Raw genomic sequence first — 20,909 nt, 5'->3', positions numbered from 1 at the left:
TAATCTTTGTTTTATTGTTGAAATATTGTGTGTTTTTTCAAACATGTACAAAGTTTAGAGATGTTTGTATTTTTTATCTTCAGAGCTCACTTTGAGTATAAAATGAGATAATCCTTAATCAGGCCCATAACAGGGAAAATATTACAGCAGCAAAGATATCAAAGCAAAGTATGTACAAAATAAATGAAACAAAAAAAAAGATATAAACAGTATTACACACTGTGATAAATAGCATGTTATGATAATAAAACTGCGCACTGTGATATCTGAATACTTCCTGCACCACTATTTTAAATTTGGACTCTGAAACCCAAAAATCTTTTCTCATAAAATCCTGAAACTGATTAACAAAAAGTTCCCGACGTTTTAAAAAAACTGCCACATTTTCTCTGGTTACTCATCCAATATTCACTCTGATAAAAGCCTTTTCAAGCACACTTATGTGGATCCTGCTCTAAATCTGGCATCAGGCGTGCAGAGCAGCACAAAGATAAAGATGCATGAAATGGAAACACTGATTGAACTGATTATTAACCCCTTAGGGCCCACTTTAACACCACACACTTGAATCACTCTGTGCACAAAATGCACTTTTCAGAATCAGGCTATAAAAAATATTTCACATTAATATTATTTTCTACTTTCACTGAGTTCATTTTTATAACCAACATCTGTCCTAATTATAGATAATAAATATTCATTAATTTTCAGATTTTTCACCTTTTAAAGTCAGCTTTTTGCCATGATGCCACTGCTTTTAGAAAAAAAAACACAAAAATGTATTATTTTTTTTGCTAGGTAGATTTTTTAAATTCTTATTATTTTGATGATCACAGCCTGGGATGTGTCAGTGTGTCGCAGCAACATTGATTTTTATACTTTTTTTGTGCAGTGTGAAATACTCACACTCATACACAAAATGTGCTTTTTCAAAATTAAGCTTGAAAAAATATTATATCTTAACATTATTTCCTTGATAGTGGTTATTTTCTAACATCAGTCCTAATCATACATATCAAACAATCATTAATCTTGAGAATTTTAAGTATAACTACCCTACATTTGTGTCCGGTTACGATCCAACTGCAGCATTGGAACGAGACTTTTGAGTGAGGTGGAAAATGATAATAACTACAGATGTTATAAATAGTGATTTCTCAGAGGATCCTCCCAAAGTCTCTCCTGCTGACTGCATGTTGTCAGAATGTCAAACAGCTGCCCCGCTGACCTTTATCATATTCCCCATTGTGTCAGCAGGTGATATCTATTAATTAAATGTCAGGCCTCTGTCGTCTCTCTGTGGTTCCCTCATGATGCTCGGCGCAGCCGCTGACTCACATTTCCCCTTAAAGACAGAAAACTTTATATTCAATCATAATTTATTCTCGAGTGTGAAAAGTTTCGAGGTTACAGCTGAAGACCGGTTTGACGCTCAGTGATCTCATGACTAAATATGCAGCGATCATAGTATTAAGAGAAGCATCTTTATCTTGTAGCCAACTTTTATAATGTTAAAAAAGCCAAAATGATCATTGAAATATATTTTTGGAAGCATCTCAGACATGTAGCGTAGGGCGGTGGAGGCCGAATATTTAAATCAGCAAATAAAATCCTGATTTAGAAATGACATGATTGTGGTTGTGTTTATTTTCTCCCCGTGCGAACAGCTGTTCAGATTCCTGATGTAAACGTGACGCCCCTGCGACAGGAATGAGTAAAAATAGTTGATTTAATCTGAGTGAACCTGCATGTGTGCAGAGGAAAAAGTCTGCTTGTGAAGTTTTGGTCTTTCTGTGAAAGTCTTCAGCTCAGCATGCGGCTGTTTGTCACATCACACAATGACTTTCTGTCTCTTTATTGATTCATAAATCAATACAGATAAAGGAGGAGAAGACGCCGGTGGCCGTGGCCGAGCCTCCTCCTCCTCTGTCCGCTCTGCCGGGCGGCTTCCTCAAACAGCTGGTCAGAAGCTCCGAGAAGGAAACCAAACAGAAAGAGCCCGAGACCAAAGACGAGAAACCAGTGAGAGATTTTGTTTTCATGCTGGGATGAAAATATTGATGCCATTTGCATTTTACTTTGAAACCCTATAAGCAAATTGATTTTAATTCTTTTAAGAACATGCGAAGAAGGCAAAGAGCAATGAAAGAAGAAATTACCCAAAAATGAGCAAGAAATTTGTAAAAAAGTACAAGAAAATTACAAAGAAAAAAAAATCAAAGCATAAAGGGTAGACTAGAAAACGTGCTTAATGTAAAGAGTGAAAACTGAAACTAATTAAAACTTTATATCCTGTTTGTTTAAACTGTGCAGAAGTGTTAAAATACAAAGTTTGACAGCATATTTCTTTAGAGGGTCCAGACCTGACCTTAAGTCTGTTAGCCAATGAAAAGAGAGTCCATTAGCACTGTTTTTTATTATTATTTAACAGATTAGGAAACCTTCAGAGTTTCTCAAGACTTTAACCCTTTAAAACTTAATTTCAGATGCCATTCACAAGTATTTAAACCTTTGAACATTTGCAAAGTCAGTTTGCACAATTTAAAGTTTCATAAAAACCTGCTTTATGTTTCTATTTTATATCTGATGCTCGCTTTGAAAGCACCGCAGTGGAAGCGGACCGGCTGATATCGTGAAATTGAATTGAGAAATAACTGATACAAAAACCTCTTTATTTCAATATAAAAACCTAAACACTCACTTGGCTGGAGGGAGATTGCAGAGAAGCTTAATTTAATTTATGTATTATTTCAAATGTGCATATGGTTTTTAAGGTGCCATAATTCTCTATATCACTTTATTCACTGCAATATTTTGTGCAATATTTCCATTTCAACCGCAGCATTCCTCTATGCAATCACTCAAATGTGCAATATTCTTTAACTCTTGATTATAGGCCATATTCAACATGTTACACATTGTATATTTTGTATATAGTCTTTTTGCTATTCTTGCTTCTGTATATTTTGTTGTTATTGTAGTTTTGCACACATATTTATGCTCTTTTATTTTTAACTTACATACTAAAATCTCTTTCTTGTCTTTCCTTCCTGCAGCCGAACAAACTGAGCAACAACTTGGTGCAGCAGTTCCTCCTCCCAGATCAGACTCCTCCGATCCTGGAGGCCGAGATGGCGCTGCGGGCCGAGCAGCTGATCAACAGCAGCAAACAGTCAGACAGTCACTCCTCGTCGTCTCAGAGGCAGATTTACCCTCCCAGACCGAGCCAGCAAGTAACGCCAGAGCCGCCCAAACAGCAACAGGACACAAAATCAGAGAAGAAGAAGGAGGAGAAGAGGATAGAGGAGGTGCAGCAGAAGAAGAGGATAGAGGAGGTGCAGCAGGTGGTGAAGAAGGAGGAGAAAGGGATGGAGGAGAGGCAGGAGCCCGACGGACAGCAGGCCGACACGACTGTAACAGAGCATGAAAACAGGAGAGAGGTGCGTTTATTATATAGAGCCCTCAAGCGGATTTCCCAAAATTTTGAACCATTCCTTTAATTTTCCAGTAAATGAAAACCAAGGTTTTACATCTGGGCAGAACAAACCACACAAATTTGACCAAACAAACAGAGCAATACAATAATGCAATTAATACTATTACCAAAAAACGACAAACCAATAAACAGAAATAAAATAAAATTAAATTAAATTAAATTAAATTAAATTAAATTAAATTAAATTAAATTAAAGACATCATCCTTAACATTTTTATTATGTCTATCAGATTACTTTCATTTTAAATTTTACTTTTTGTAATCCATTTATTGATATTTTTGCTGTCATATTCCTGCCATCGCCCAGTTTAACATGTACAATTTACAGTTTGTGATTATTTTAAATTTTAGACTACTTTGTTCTTTAATTTAGAAAGGTGTTGTTGTATGGCATCATAGGATTGCCCTAACGTACTAACACAGAAACCATCTATTATATTAATATTTCACTCATTTATTCTGTTTTGTCTTTGCTCCTCTGTTTGTCCTTCAGGTGCGAGACGTTTGGTATGAAGCTGGAACTGTGTGGTACGTCCACAAGGACGGTTACAGCCTGGGTGAGATGTGAAAACACACACACACACACACACACACACACACACACACAAACACACAAACACTCAGGAAATATTTGTTGAGCACAAATGATAAATTTTAAGCCAATACAAGTGAACGTAAAGCTGTAAGCGTCGATAAACGGGCTCTCGCACCCACATGTGTGTCGCGGTACTGATGGGACATCAACTAAAGCGGTCGTTCATAACTGTGAAAGTCGAAAAATGCACGCAGAGAGGTTGGACCCTGGAGTTAGCTGTTTCACATGGTGTAGTACTTCCAGCGGCAATTAGGTGGCAGTGGAGAGGACACAAATTCAATGTCATCTTTCTTTAGATAATTTCTAGACCAAACCATGTAAATATCATGTAAATCCAATGATAACTGTCCCTCAAGGCTTGCTTGCTCTTGCCAGTAGGTGGCGCTATTACAGCTGGTGAATTTTGTCATACAGATGTGTTCAGGGCGGGTCCCTTATCAAGCATATGAAGTTTCAGGCAGATCAGACAAAGTTACAACAATTTCCTGTTTTGTCGCGAGACATCAAAATTGTTCGCCGCGCCACGGGGAAAACCGTAAAAGTTTTGTGCAGACCTTTGATAAAGTTTAATCATGAAGGGGTTAGGATCGGACACACCCAATTTGAAGTCGATGGGATTAATCCTGTAGTACAAGTTTGCAAAAGTACGAGGCCTGAAATCACTAAAAATCAGCACAAAATTCAAAATGGGCGACGTCCTGCCCAGATGCACATTTTGAAAGATACTTAAATGTACTGATTTTCATAAATGTCGATTAAACTGGGCACTGGGGCTGCACCACCAAACCACCAAAATACGAATTTTTTTGCCAGGCCGGTTTTTGGGCATGCTTAGGCCTCCTAAAATGCGATTCAGTGGGGAGAAAAATAATAATTCCTTGCATAATTCCCCGGTTCGTGCTCGGGGCCTAATGACGATCCTGTTCATTTTAATTATTAGAGATTAAATGTCATATTTGTATCCACTGTGGTGCGAACATGACTGCGGACATAACGTGTGCGCGGATCAGCTGATAATCCACGCAGTCTGCAGTAATCCGTCAGCCTGTTGTTCCACATACAGAACATATCATGTTACATTATTGGTTACAGCAGAGTCGACATGTGTCTGCTGACGCTGCTCCGCATCCGTCTGCTCATTGTGTCCCTCCATACCGTCACGATCCTGTTAGACCCTCATATGGCCCCCCTGACCTTTGACCTTTTACATGCAGGGATCAGAGATTTAAGCCTAACAGGCTCAGAGGCATAAATATAGCTATAGTCATACGAGTATTTATATTTTTTCATGCTTAATAGTTTTACTCCACTACATTTCAGCAGGACTTTAATACTTCTTACTGCTTTACTTTTTTTTTGTGTGACAATTTCTTATTTGTCAGATTAAGATTTTACATTGGAAACAAAATAAAAACACAGCATATAATTGGATATTAGACAATAGTTCCCAAACTTTTTGTAATTGTGAGCTCTTACAAAGTAATCATTGTGTAGTTTGGGCATCTTCTTGTCATGCTTTGGATTTTTGGAGTTTTTTATTCATTTATTTTTATACAGTCTAGTGCACGAATAATACAGTAAAGAACAAAAAGACATCAAAAGCAAAAATTATAACATTTTTCAAAATATTAAAACAGATTTGAGTATCAGGACTTAGTGGCTTCTCTCTCCCTTTAATCATATGACGACCCATCGTATTGATACAGACGTAATATTAACCCTTTAAAACTTGATCAAATTAGTTTGATTTCTTTTCAGAACAAGGGTACAACGCAATGAAGAACTTAATAAGACACGGCCCAAAAATTAACAGGACATTATCAATAAATGAATAGATAACAGAAAAATATAAACAAGTAAATAAGTAACAAGAAACTTACCTGAAAATAAGATAAAAAAGGAAAAGTAAAAACTAAAAATATAATAAGAAAATTAAGAAAATGTCCCTCTAACATAATTTAATTACATGGTTATAATAATAAGAATATATGTAGTTCTCAAAAAAAATCTCTAGAATCCTCTCTTTTCTAGAAACTAATTTTCATGACATATTTTCACTTTTTACCAATTTCTTGCAATTTGCAGACAATTTCTTGTCAAGTTGCTCGTTGGCTTTTTTTCCTATTTTAACTTTAACTTGTAACAAAGTATTTTTACTGTTTTGTTGGTACTTTTACTTCAGCAAAGGAAAAAAAATCTTATTTGAGTAATTTAATCTGCATTATTAGCAGGTGTGATGGCATCAGTGGGGGATTATTGCTCTCTGATTGGTTGTACTCGTTTCAGCCACTCAGCTGAAGCCTGATGAGGGCACACCTGAACTCCCAGAAGGCCGAGTGAGAGTCCGCCTGCAGACGGACGGCTCGCTGCACGATGTGACGCAGTACGAGATTGAAAAGGTAACTTATTTTTTGAATGTTTCTGAGTTTTTCTCTGCCTGTTGTCAACACTTGAATGGACTGAGCGTGTCTCCGTCCCCTGTCCTCCGCAGTGTAACCCCTCAGACCTGGACCTGTGCGAGGACCTGAGCGACCTGCAGAGCGTCAACGAGTGCGGCGTCCTGCACAACCTGACCAGCCGAGCCAAAGCCAACATGCCGCTCACGCAGGCAGGACCCAACCTGGTCAACTTCTGGCCCCCATCGCAGACCCACAGCAAGGTGAGGTCAAAGGTCAACGCTCAGATTAACCATTCAAAATATCTTTTCACGTTTGCTGTTTTATAGACAAATTATTGAACACTGGGATTATTTAAACCTGCAGTACGTATATATACGACATATGCAGTGATGGAAGAAGTACTCAAACCTGTAAGTGAAGTAAAAGTGGCAATAACAGAATGTAAAAATACTGTCTATTTTTTTAAAAAATACTTTTTTTTTTAGACATTGACCTTTTTGCAAAGCAGGGGGGACAAAGAAAACTCAATACATAACAATAAAACTAACAGTATACAAATTATTGGCAACTAAACCTGGCAAGAAAAAACAAAAACAGACTGACAAAAAAATAAATACATAAATAAATAAATGTCTCATTTTTGATCCTCAAAAGTCCACCTCAAAGGTTTTCATCATATTTCATCTTGTCAAGGAAAACAAAAGATTCATTTCATCATAGTTTTTATTATCAGAGATATATTTTTGCTCATCAGTGTCTCATCTTTGTCATGGAAAAAAGCAAAAACGAAAGGTTGTTGACGTTTTTCCACGACATATGCAGTGATGGAAGAAGTATTCAGATCCTTTAGTGAAGTAAAAGTAGCAAAAATAGAATGTAAAAATACTGTGTTACATGTATTTTTCTTTCATTCCAAATCTTTAAATATATTAATTTATTGTACATATTTTTATTTCTATTGAATTGTAATATATTGTGTTGTATATGTTGGGTCATAATACATAATTTATATTCCTGAAACTTTACCTTCTAGTTTTATACTTTGTAATGTAGCATTGAGGTAATGAGGTAATGTAGCAACTTTATATACATAGCATTTAAAAAAAAATTAAGTCTTAATACTTTAAATGCTAGTTTTAAACATCACGACATTTTTATATTTCACATACTTGTTATTTTTATACTTATTATTAGTTGGGGAATTGTGATTCCTTACAGTCGCTGTGATGTGCAGCACAGACAACTATTAAAAAAGCAGAAAAATATATATATAGTGGTGGAATTCAAATAGGTACAGAAATGGAAATAAAACAAAATAAAGTAAAATATTGTGAAACAAAAATAACACAAAATGCAATCAAAATTTAAATAAAAAATTATAACAAGTCTATTAAATATTATTTTATATTGCTAAGTTTAAGTGATCATAAACTTAATGACTTAGTAATGTATATATATATACACTAAGTAAAGATACAAATACAAAAAAGGTCTGTGGTAATATATATATATATATATATATACACACACACACATACACACACACACACACACATACACACACACACACTCACACACACACACACACATATATATATATAGAGAGAGAGAGTTCAAGGGTACTCACTTTTGCTCAAGAGGTAGAAAACCTACAAGTACCAGAATGCAACGCGCGCCCGCTTGGCGAGTGCGTTCGTTTTTTTGAAACAACATGGCGGCTGGGCGGGATTTCAACGCTCTCAAATCACGGTTAAACGGTAAGAAGAAATACGTTTCTGGCGAGAAATAACCTGCGCAGTGAAAGAATAGGTTTATATTTGATCGACGCTGCTTATTTTTAACATTTGGTCTGTTTCTTAAACCTTCGTGTTTGAAATACAGGGAACAATATGGCGCCCGCTTCGTGTTTACGAATTCTCATGTTACCGTTAACGGTAAAGTTAGCTAACGTATGTTTCTGGAAACATTAAAGCAAGAAAAAGGCGACACATTTTCAACATATTTCAGTATTAGCTGGTTGTATTTCGTTTTCAAAATGTGAATCTGCCAAACAACTGAAGTTAAATACAAATGTGTTTAGTAGCGTAGCTAGAAGTATTAAGTATCCGAAAATGGAAGTACAGTACTTCGTAGTAAATGTACTTTTCACCGCTTAACATATGTAAGAGTTTGTAAAACAGTTAATTTTCCCAAACAGGATTACAAACAGACAATACAAGCACACCTAATAATGTAGCAATGACAGTTTGTGTACATTAAAGACTATGTTAAATTTGGATATTTATAAAAAGAGTTTCTTTATTGCAGCCATAGTTATTTTATCATCTTAACTAGCAATTTAGACTCATTCAGTATATTAAAAATTATTTTATTATCTTAACTAGCAATTTAGACTCATTCAGTATATTAAAAATTATTTTATCATCTTAACTAGCAATTTAGACTCATTCAGTATATTAAAAATTGTATGGTAAAGAGGAAAAATTTCCCAGTGTAGCAAAAATGATTCTGTATTTTCTAATTAAAATGGTCTAGAAATTATTTCCTATATCTTAAAATAAGAAACAATATCAGAGAAAATGACGCTTTATTTAACAAATAGGTAACTGTAACTGAAACAGCTGTAATATTCGATAAGCACAAAAACAACAAAATTTGAAAAGAAACCCGACATTTCTGCGAATACTTTTTTTGCTGTCGAAAATATACAGAAATGTAAAACCACTGTACTGTATTGAACCGAACCCTGAATTTTGTCAACTGTTACACCCCAATATAGTATTAATATCCAAATAATAGTACCAAAAGTGAAAGTACTCATTGGGAATGATGACCCTTGTCGGAATAATATATACATTTAGATTGTGATTATTGATGCGTTTATGTGTTCATCACTTTAGTGTTGAAGCTGGTAAAAGTGGAGATAATTTTTAATGTATTTTCAATACATATGGAGGTTTATACTTAGGAATAATACAACATTGTTTATTAGCTGATTTATGTTTTGTTTTAATCTGAATCTGAAAAATAACTAAAGATGTCAGACAAATGTAAAAACTGCAATATTTCGCCCTGAGATGTTGTGAAGTAGAAGTGTAAAGTAGCAAAAGATGGAAATGTACAAGTAAAGTACAAGTATCTCAGAATTGTACTGCAGTTGCCTAATTGATTACGTGTACTTAGTAACCTACGTTTCACCGCCGGGTATCGTTATTGATTCTTTCCTCTTCTGTGTCAGACTCCAAAGTCCCGGCGAGGGGAGTCGGCGTGGGACGCTCCTCCTGCTCTGGCTGCTCTGGTCAAACGGGTGTACGTGTCCATGGTCGGCACCAGGAGAGACCACACTGTGTGTGCGCTGGGACGCAGCGGGACCGGCAAGACCACCACGTGTCAGGCCTTCACACTGGGTCTCCTCAAACAGGCCGGGACGACCAGAGAGAGGATCAGCGGTGAGTCCGACAGCTGCAGAGACGAAAGTTTTATATCCGTGCTCTGCTTTTTCACCCAGTACGTTTCCGTGCATGATTTAGTAAAGCTGCGATAGCTCGATTAGGACTTTCAACTGGACTACTGTCCTGGTCCCAGTATACAAGCAGCAGGGGAGAATCAGTTTATTGATGAAGTCTTTCCGGTGGAGATATGGCTCCTTTCAGCTAGTTTCCATAGACCTATGTTATTTATACAATCTGTGATATAGAGCCAATCACAGCTGTGATTTTACAATAACTTTGGGGTAAAAAAAAACCAAAACCCTGCATCACGTATGTATGATCAAACATTGCTGAGCAACCTCGCTGTCAGACAGTCCTTACCGACGGGGATTTGACGCCGTTTTATCAAAAACACTAAACTGAGAAAAACTGTCATTTTGCTCGTCTGAGCAGCCGAGCTGCTGCTCTACCACTGCTGCTCTACCACTGCTGCCATCAGCTGCTGCTCTACCACTGCTGCCATCAGCTGCTGCTCTACCACTGCTGCCATCAGCTGCTGTGGGAGTTTTTCTGCTGCCATCAGCTGCTGTGGGAGGTACAGAGGAGAAAATATTCAAATATAGTGTACATTTAAACTGATATTGAGTTTTTCAGCTGGTTAAAATGTGTTTTGCTGCGGCCCCGTCCACAGCAGGACATCGCTGGTGGATGGGCTGTGACTTTTTTTTTATTAAAAAAATATACAATACTACATTTTCAAGTTGTATGTCCCTCACCTCACCGGCAAGGCGACCAGGAGCACGTGGAGAACGCCGTGTCCACTTAAAGTCAGATAGAATAGCTCATTGTCAACATGTTTACATGGATTTTAAAAGTCCAGTTTTAGTCTAATTAACACAATGATTCCACGTTTTCTAACATCATATAAACGCACTGTTTGTTAATTCGTCTTTTTTCCGTCCCGTCCCCAGTGGAGCGCGTGCAGGCCATGTTTACCATCCTGAGGTCTTTTGGCTGCGTGAGCTCTCAGCACAGCGACGCTTCGTCTCGCTTCGCCATGGTCTTCTCTCTGGACTTTAACCACGCTGGACAGGCGGCTGCTGGACACCTACAGGTACACGACACACACATTAAACAGAGTCAAACACGGTTACATGCAGACATCCTCACGTCTTCTTCTGTTACTCTCGTCAGACGATGATGCTGGACAAATGGAAAGTGTGTCAGAAAACTCCTGGAGAGAGTAACTTCCTGGTCTTCGCTCAGATGCTGGCAGGACTCAGCACAGAGATGAGGTATCCTGTGTTTGTTAAATATTTGTCACATTCTGGTGTTTTTACTCAACATGTGCAACAATTCTGACATTGTTTTGAATATTTTCTTCACCAGGACAGAGCTGCAGCTTCACCAGCTCCCTGAGAACAACTCGTTTGGGATCATTCATCCCACAAAGGTAAAGGACGTGCTGCTGACGATGCAGGAGCTGAACGACTTCATAAATGGGTGGATTTTGTGCTTATAAATGTGTATTAGATTTTTTTAAAATGCTTTCACAGCAAAATTTGATTTCAGTTTCATTTTTTAATCTCTTGACAGCTCTAGTTTTTAGTGGTGATGATTGATTCAGGTTTTAATTTTGAAATTTGACAACTGTCAGCTTTATTTTCACCCAATTACGCTCCGGAGCAATTTAGTTTATAAAACATACAAAGGGAGAAACTGCCCTCTCTGGGAGTCCCTTTGTGTGAGTGGGACCCTTTCTCCAAAGCCAGCATCCAATCTTTGATTAATTCTAATTTATTAGAAGTTCATAACTTTAAAGTAGATATTGTGATGCACTCACAGTCATTAAAATAAAATGCCCATACAGATCATCGGCAAAATGCCAAATATTGTCCCCAATAATCGGCCAAGCAGATAATCTGTCGACCCCTGTCATGAAAATGCAACAGTGCTCTGATATGAAATACAACTTATTTACTATAGGACTTAAAACCCAAAATTGTGACGTTGAAACTAACTTGCAGCCTGCAAAATAACGACGTGATCTCACCTCTGCAGACAGGAAACATATTTCAGCCGACACTCTTCTTCACAGCGAGCGCAACTTTAAAAAACATCTCTACATCAGCATAAATCTGCAACAAGAGGTTCGGCTGCGTGTTTACGATGTTTTGCTGGGACCGCAGTGCTCATCGTGTGAGGGTGAAGCTCTCGGGGGGAATAAAAATAGAAAACTGAGCCCAAAGAGGTTTTTTGAAGAGGTGAAGTGATGCAGTGAAGAGAGCCATCTTGAAGAGAGACTCAGGCTGTGATGGGAGATGAGATGTGACTCAGCTCTTCTTCCACCTTATTAAGTGGCTGAATTCAGAGACACACCATCACTCTGTGTCTCTGACTGTCTCTCTGTCTGTGTGTGTGTGTGTGTGTGTGTGTGTGTGTGTGTGTGTGTGTGTGTGTGTGTGTGTGTGTGTGTGTGTGTGTGTGTGTGTGTGTGTGTTAGGTTGAGGAGAAACAGCGTGCGTCCGTCGCCTTCACCAAGCTGCTGACTGCCATGGAAACGCTGAGCTTCTCAGCCGGCGAGCAGAAGGCGATATGGCATGTTCTGGCTGGTATTTACCATCTGGGAGCTGCCGGGGCCTGTAAAGGTAACACTGAGTCATCACCAGCACGCGCGCGCGCACACACACACACACACACACACACACACTCTGTTAATACACTCTACACACACACTTTACACCAGACTCGCAGTGCAGAAATGTCCTCACTACGAGAGTTTAAAACGGATATGGTCCTCACAGAGATAGCAATACACCAAATTTGGGTTTAATTAGGTGCTCATCTTCATGAAAAAAAGGGGTAAATAAAAAAGGAAAGTGAAAGTATAATATAGCAGTAAGATTATATAAAAAATAAATAAAAGTTAAATTAGGTAAAAAAACTAAATAAGAATAAATAAAAAAAAACAATTGTTAGAAGAAGGCTATATAAATGAAAATAAATAAAAGTTAATAAAGAGATTAAAATGAGATTAAATTTTAAAAAATGAATTAAATAAAATGTCATAAAAACAACAAAACAAAGTAAAAAAATAAATAGAATAATAAATTAATTAAATATATATTATTGTATATAAGACTTAATAAAAATCAGCTGTGAGTTAAAGAATATATTTGTTCCAATATAATTAATAATATGTATTTATTCATCTGGCTTTATGAAAAACATTTAGGTTTTTAAAAATGTATTTAATTTCACCTTTTTCCTCCTTTTTTCTTTCTTGTGGATCCTCTTACAGTTAAAGCATCTAAAAACCAGATTTTAAATCTTAAATTATCCTCTAATGTGAAATTTGTATGAAATGAAGAAGTTCAGAAAAAACCATCCTGAGGTATCGTTGACCTTAATGTTAGACTAAATCACAAATACCAAAGTTTCTTACCTAAAATAACCAAAACGTGTATTTTTACATAAGTATTTCCACTTTAGTCTACTTGATACTTTTACTACATTTATCTGAAAAGCCACAGCTACTTTGCATATTAGTATATATCACATACGATATATTTAAAACCAGTGTTTCTTAATTTTTTTAACTTTACAATAAAGCAGCATTGAGATGATTTGTTATCAGTTTCCAGCAAAGAGACATTTTACTTCTCACATGATTTGACAAAGAATCTGAATCCACATGCAGACATGGAATAAGATATTAGTAACTATGTTTTCATTAGTGTTTAATCACCTGAAAATAACACTCCTCCCTCCCCGGTCCAGTTGGCAGGAGACAGTTTGTGAACTTCGACAGCGCTCAGGTGGCCGGCAGCGTTCTGGGCTGCGAGGGAGACGATCTGCACACGGCCGTCTTCAAACATCACCTCCGACAGCTGCTGCAGAGAGCCACCGGGGGCAGCAGAGAGAGGAACACTGCTGCAGAGTCGGAGGAGGGTGAGACACACACACACACACACACACACAAAACATGCTGCTTGTCAGAGGCAAAGCAGGAATAACCGGGGTAGTCTGATGCTGCAAATAGAATTTAGCTATTCTCAGATCATCACCATCTGAGGGCAGCAGTGGAATATAACTGAGTTCATTTACTCAAATACTGTGTTTAAATACAAATTTGAGGTATTTGCACTTTAATTTAGTGTTTTTAATTTAATGCTGTTTTGCACTCCTCCTCCGCTACATCTCAGAGGTAAATATTGTACAAAATGTTAAAAAAAGGTGCAAAATAAAATAAAATGAAGATAAATTAAAAAATGCATGTAATTTAAAAATAAGAACAAAATAATATTTAAGTTAATCTTAATAAAAGAGCAAAATGATATTGAATAAAAATTAATTATAAAAATAAATATTATTATTAAAATATATTATTATTAATAAAATAATAAAAAATTTATAAAAAAGAGCCGTATGTAAGATAAAGAATACATACATTTGTTTCAGTATTTATAGTAATATAGCTAATAATATTTATCAATAAATATGTATTTCCATTGTTTCAACTCATCATTAATATTATAAACGTTTAGCTCTTTGAGAATATTTTTACTTTATTTATTTTCCTTCTTTTTCTCTGCTTTGTGGATCCTCTCAGAGGTATATAGATATTTTACTTGAAAGCATCTAAAAACCACATTTTAAATTTTGAATAATCTTCCAACAAGTGTCAAAGTTCAGAAAAAAAAACCATCCTGGGGTTTTATTTATGAAGACCTCAAACTTAGACTTCTTAGACCGTGTCTTCACTCTGGTGTGTGCAGGTCCCAGACTGACAGCGGCTCAGTGTGTTGATGGGATGGCTGCTGGACTCTACGAAGAACTCTTCACCGCCATCGTCTCACTTATCAACAGGTATGAACGCAGCTCAAACTTAGCATGTAGTATATTTAAGATAGTTCATTTTTTTGTTTTTTTTTCCATCTAAAAACATAGTGGCATCATGAAAAAAACTTGGCATTTAAAAGGTTAAAATATGAAAATGAATAAGTATCATAGGCCTGATGTTGCATAAAAAATTAACTCAATGAAAGTAGAAATTAGATTAATGCATTTTTCAAAGCTTGATGTTGAAAAGTGCATTTTGTGTGCAGAGCGGTATCAGTGTGTGTGATATTAAAGCCCAAAGGGTTAAAGACAGATACTGTATTCAGAATACCACCAATTTTAACTGTAACTGAATACAGATACTCACATTTTGTATTTTAAATATGTGATCAGTTACTTCCCAAAACATGTTTTTTATTTGTATTTTTACGCAGTGGTTTTGGTACTTTTACTTCAGATAAAGATCTTAATAATCCTGCCTCTGCTCGTTATTTTCCTGCTCTCATGGGACATTTTTCAGTAAGGAACCCTAATTTTTGGCCACATTTCCACTCGCAGTCTGGTGTCCCATATGGATCGTTGCTGTTTACTTCTCAGGGACGTTAACTTGTTTTCCTTCCAGCGGGCGACTCATAGCAGCCACCTGTTGTTTTGTTTGTCACTCAGTGATGTTGAGGAGGCAGTGTCACGTAAAAAATGTGACATCGGTACTCTGGATAGTACAAACTGTACACACAGCAGGTACAAATTGCTGTATAGTGTGCTCACATGTGTGTGTTTTGTGTGTGTTTTTTGTGCAGAGCTCTGAGCAGTCAGCAGCTGACGTTAGCCTCGGTGATGGTGGTGGACACGCCGGGACTCAGGAACCCGAGACACGCTGCGGAGGAGCGAGCAGCCAGCTGGTCTGAACTCTGTCACAACTACCTGCAGGAGAGGCTGCTGGAGCGCTACCACACACACACCTTCACACACACGCTGGAGAGATACACACAGGTAACACGGAGTCTACACACACACGCTTACAGCTGATTTATGGGTGAAACTTTTGTGTTGATTTGTCTGTTTTAAAATTACATTTTTATTGAAAATTCAAGTGTATATCGAAGCATGCACATCAGTGCTCAGATATTTACCCCCTCATACAGTCACACAAACATCAAAATAATCAAAAAACATGAAATAGATAAAATAAGATGCACATAGATAAAATTTAAAAAATGAAATGAAATAAAATGGACAAGAAAAGAAAGCCTGCGGGTCCATGAGATTGAAAGGCATATTTTCTTCAAGCATTAAATCAGAAAATCAAAAAATTGTGAATGTTTATTTTAAAAATCCACCAGCGTTTTTAAAGGGAAAAAAATTGCCAAAATATTTTCTTAATTAATTTTTAAAGGAAAACAAAATATTTTCCTTAAAAATAGTACCAAAAAATGCTGAAAAGTTTTTTTCTTTAAAAATTACCAAAATGTCTTCATTTAAAATTGTTTTTTCTAAAGATGTCTTCACTGAAAATGGTCAGTAAAGTCCCTCCTAGTGCTTAAAAATTATTTATCATGCCTCCTCTTTCTTACACTTCTCCACCCCACCCCTCTCAAAAATAATGAAGAGACCCTTATGTACTTTTATTTAATATTCAGTTCTAATCCTGTTCTGTAATTTACCTCAAAGTCATGGAAAAGTCCTGGAAATGATTTGGTAAAAATGTGTATGAACCCTTATAAAAGCAGTTTCAAGTACAAATTGATCCTGTCCCAATCCATCATGACTAATATCGATCAATAAAGTCCGTGAGGGCTGCACACAGATTAAAATGGATCCATTTAAGTGCAGAAAATGTCTTGCAGTATGAGGCACCTTAATGTTCCTGTAATGTGGGCCACTTCCCCAGTGACAGCTCCTGCAAAAGCTGTTTCTTTCTTTGACAGCGAGCAGATTACAGAGCCCTCCAGGAAACCAAATCCCTTTTTGTTCGAAGTTCAAAACACAAGTTTTAGGGCAAAAACACATTTCTTTTTTCTGCTGCTGTATAATGAAACAGTTTTCCTTCAAGCCTTAAACTGATGAGGTCAGACAACACATTCAAACAGGATGAACCCAAAATACTTTGCTGATCCTCTGACTCTCCGTCTAACATAGAAATAGAGTCGAAAGTTTTGGTTTTAGGTTAAATATATTAAAAATACACAGTTTTACATACATGAAATAAGCTATTTTTTATCCAAAGTACATTTACTAACTGTGTCGATACAACCAAAAAGTGCCAGAATCAACTTGATCAAAAATGTTGAACTCATTCAAGTGCTACATAGAGGCCAATAGAGATTTTATTTTATTTTATATATATTTTTAAATTTAATTTAATTTCATTTAATTTAATTTTAATTCATTTAACTTTATTTTATTGTATTTTATTTATTTATTTTTAAAATTTAATTTAATTTAATGTTACTACATTTTAGTGTATTTTATTCATTTATTTTTTAAATTTAATTTATTTTTGTGGGCTAACTACTGGATTGATTGTCATTTAAGTTCAGAAAATGTTTGCATGGGGCCTCTTGACACTAGATTTCACATAACGTTTGATCCACCAATAAAGCAGCATTTAACTCTTTTAGATACAAATATCTATATGTTCTAAATATAGCATACACTTAAACTAATACTGATTCCTTTTGGTGCCTAAAATATGTTTTGCTGCCCCCCTCCCCATCAGTTCTCTGCTCAGTGGTGAAAAGGACAAAATACAAAGAAAAAAACAGCTACCTTTATGTACTACTTTACTGTGAGCTATAGACCCAGTGACAAGCTTTCATACTCCAAAAGCTTTTTTACCTTTTTTAGCCACGTATGGATCAAGGATTCTGCTCAATAGAAACTAGATTGTATCAGACTGTTAACATTTGTATTCCAACGGTTCGTCGGGTTCATTTCTTCACTCTGCTGCTGTTGAGTGGAATAATCTTTTCTCATGTCAGACAACATTTTCTGGCCATGAAATGATGATTTCTTCTCCATTTGTCGCCTGAGGTGTGTTTTGAAAAGAGTCATGAACATGTAGGTTTGCACATAAATCATCAGGTGGGGATTTAGTGTGTGCTTTAACCCTTTAGGGACTGTTTGGTGCATTTACACACTGTACATTCTGCAGGTTTTTTTTTTATAATTTTGGATGTGTTCATGCATATACATTTTTGAGAGATTATGTACTTTCGTTTAATCAGTGAATTTGCAGCTCAGCTCCTACAATAAGTCTAAAATACACTGTGGAAACTAAATAGTTACATTCAGACTGTTCAGGTCCAAAAATGCTCCATTGAAACCCATTCAAACTGACATTTTTGATCCCACAGCCATCAGAGCAGAAAAACAGGACTTGTATTATTTCTGGGTGTCATTCTGGGCTTTTGACTCTGAATTTGTCATTTTGACTATTTTCCACCTGATGAGGTCATTTTGACCATATTTGGCATATGGAGGAAATACATGCTATTTCCACTAGGTGACCTGTCACAGTCAATGTAGCTGCTGATCACTGACATATCATCAGGAGAAAAAAAAAATTGATATTCATAATTATGACAGATGTTGGTTAAAACAATAAACTCAATGAAAGCAGAAAATCATATTTATGTAAGATATTTTTTAAAGCTGTGCATTTTGTGCACAGAACGATATGAGTGTTTGTAACATTAAAGCGGGCCCTAAGGTTTAATTATTGAAAAAATTTAATCAATCAATCAAACCTGATGATCAGAAACTTTGGAGAAACTTTTTATTAAATCTCATGAAGCCCTTTACAAGGAATCTTTACAGTAATTTTCCTTCATTTATTAACTTATAATAGGCATGTATAGATGAAAAAAAACATATTCCTTCTGTTTGGATTTCATGAAAGCAAAAAGGCAACAACATTGTGCATCAGTGAACTGATCATTCGCTTTTAGGTTAATAATGATGATTGTTATGGTATTAAATGGCGCCGCACATGTTGTGTGTTGCAGGAGAAGATCCGGGTGGAGTTGGAGTGTCCAGAGAACAGTCCAGCTGAGGTGGTGTCCGCCATCGACCAGCCGCCTCCACAGGTAAACGAGTCCCACTGCACAAACACAGATAAACCAGAGAGAGGATTCATACAGTATGTGAAGGCCAGCAGGAGCATCGCTCAGCCTGTGAGAACAGTTGCGTAATATCCTCTTTATCTCACAGATTGCTCTAATGATCACAGATTTCCATTAAAAACTGGGCGGTTTAAAGTTCAAGTATTCAAAGTTATTTTGCATTTTTCTTTCAGTTGCATTTTGGTTATTGTAAGAAATTTTCATTTTGGCTTTGGGAAGGGCATACAACTATAAATGGTGGTATTTTGTATTTATTTTACTGCCAATACCTTTGAAGACATGTTTTCTTTAAAAAAAAAAAAAGGCAGTTTTTATTTTCTTTTAAGTGATTTTGTTGATTTTTAAATACAATTGGTTTTTAATATATAATTTTGGCAACAAAAATGCAATTTTCTGTTTTTTTAAATTGCAGTTTGTTTTTCTTTGATTTTTTTCTTTCAACATTTTTGGCATTTTTTAAAAACAAAAAATGAAGCAGTTTCTTTTTTTTTCTTCAAAATATTTTAGTGCCTTTAAAAGAAAACAGTTTGGCATGTTTTTGTCTTCAACGTTTTGCTGATATTTAAAGGGAAACACATTTTTTTTTCCCCCTGTAGTTTTATTTTATTTTTTATTCTTCTGTGGATCCTTGGGTATATCTATCAGCATCCAGATAAGAGAAGAGACATGTTTGCAAAAAAGTTGCAAATGTGAGTGATTTTTGGTCCTGGGTTTTAACTGGGGTAGCGAAAGCCTGTGAGGAGCACTTGAGCTCTGCAAGTTCATCGTTCAGGCTGGACTTTTAATTGTAGTAATGATGGAAAATAAAACGTAATGTAAAACATAACACAGGCTATATGTTCTGCTTTACTCTGCAGTGTCCCTCTGAGAAAATAAATACAGTGAAAATGTTTCTTTATTTTCACTCCAACAAACACAGAAATTCTCAAAGCTTTGACACAAATTATTTTTGAGTGATTATAATTTTTTCTGTTTATGTTGTTGTGTGTTTGCGTTTAAGGTCCGAGCAGCAGATGGAGACCCCAGAGGTCTGTTGTGGGTTCTGGATGAGGAGATGTTGACACCATCCTCCAACGAGAACAGCATCCTGGAGAGAGTCTGCCAGTATTACAGCAACACGGGTAAAACGATCCCTCCCAGTGTGTGTGTGAAGAGTGTGTGAATGTGTTCTGTGTTAAAGCTGTGTGTCCCTGCAGTGCGTCAGTGCGAGCAGCCGCTGCAGTGTGAGGTCAACCACCTGATGGGCTCGGACCCGGTCCGCTACGACCTGACCGGGTGGATCGGTCTGATCCAGAACAACCCGTCTGCTCTGAACGCCGTCTCTGTGCTCCAGAACTCCACCATGTGAGTGTGATTAAAGGAGGGTTTGTACGCTCATGAAAAACCTGGAGAAGTCATGGAATATGCAAAAAGTGATTTCCAGGTCTGGAAAAGTTTTGTGAAACTAAACATACTCTGAAAGTTTTGGAAAATTCAAGGATTTTTATTCACAAACCTGTAAAATAACACTTAATGTGTTCAACGACTGTTACAGTTTTTGCCTGTGATAAATGGTGTAATTTTTGGTAATGTTTAAAGAAAACATACCGTGAGTTTGGAAGGTGAATTTTTAAAGAAAAAAAAAATCACCAAAAACTTTTAAAGGAAAAAACACAGAAAATTTATACAAACAATGGCTTTTTTTTTTTTTAGATTGTCCCCACCCCCTTAGAAAAAACATTGTTTTCCCTTGAAATTGCAAAAAAAAAGACTGCAAAATTTTTCAAAAGGGAAAAAATTTTAAAAATTAATTAAAAATATGCCCAAAAAATTAAAGGGAAAAAAATAAAAAAATTCTTCCTTTGAAATTTAAAAAAAAAATCCTGCAATTTTTTTTAAGAAAAAAAAAAATCACAAATTTTAATAGAAAATAACATCAATTTTTTTGTCTTTGAAAATCTGAAATAATAAAGGACTGATAAGGAGAATCAATGTTTTTTTCAGGGAATGTATGGTTTTGAAAATTTGCTTCAAAGTCATAGA

At 36.2% G+C, this 20,909-nt stretch overlaps 1 protein-coding gene across 4 annotated transcripts in view; it reads left to right on the top strand.

Moving 5' to 3' along the window:
* The window catches only part of myo18b (myosin XVIIIB), a 50,855-nt gene that overhangs the window by 4,738 nt on the left and 25,208 nt on the right, over positions 1-20,909 (top strand). For 3 of the 4 annotated variants that reach the window (XM_088070982.1, XM_088070981.1, XM_088070980.1), the window contains exons 2-17: positions 1,879-2,022; positions 3,057-3,440; positions 3,990-4,053; positions 6,378-6,490; positions 6,583-6,750; positions 9,729-9,939; positions 10,893-11,035; positions 11,116-11,216; positions 11,311-11,374; positions 12,425-12,569; positions 13,702-13,872; positions 14,700-14,790; positions 15,564-15,756; positions 18,771-18,851; positions 19,888-20,008; positions 20,084-20,231. In XM_088070982.1, the coding sequence (XP_087927108.1) occupies positions 3,132-3,440; positions 3,990-4,053; positions 6,378-6,490; positions 6,583-6,750; positions 9,729-9,939; positions 10,893-11,035; positions 11,116-11,216; positions 11,311-11,374; positions 12,425-12,569; positions 13,702-13,872; positions 14,700-14,790; positions 15,564-15,756; positions 18,771-18,851; positions 19,888-20,008; positions 20,084-20,231 (2,123 nt within the window). In that variant the 5' untranslated portion in view covers positions 1,879-2,022; positions 3,057-3,131. Of the gene's footprint in view, positions 1-1,878; positions 2,023-3,056; positions 3,441-3,989; positions 4,054-6,377; positions 6,491-6,582; positions 6,751-8,207; positions 8,248-9,728; positions 9,940-10,892; positions 11,036-11,115; positions 11,217-11,310; positions 11,375-12,424; positions 12,570-13,701; positions 13,873-14,699; positions 14,791-15,563; positions 15,757-18,770; positions 18,852-19,887; positions 20,009-20,083; positions 20,232-20,909 lie in introns of those variants that run through there. The other variant, XM_088070983.1, reaches the window with a different exon arrangement.

This window comes from Plectropomus leopardus, chromosome 20, assembly GCF_026936395.1.
Source record: "Plectropomus leopardus strain MGB_pleo_1.0 chromosome 20, ASM2693639v1, whole genome shotgun sequence".
In the NCBI taxonomy this organism is placed as follows: Eukaryota; Metazoa; Chordata; class Actinopteri; order Perciformes; family Serranidae; genus Plectropomus; species Plectropomus leopardus.
Note: the sequence above shows the minus strand (reverse complement) of the source record. Positions and strands in the feature narration are given on the sequence as shown.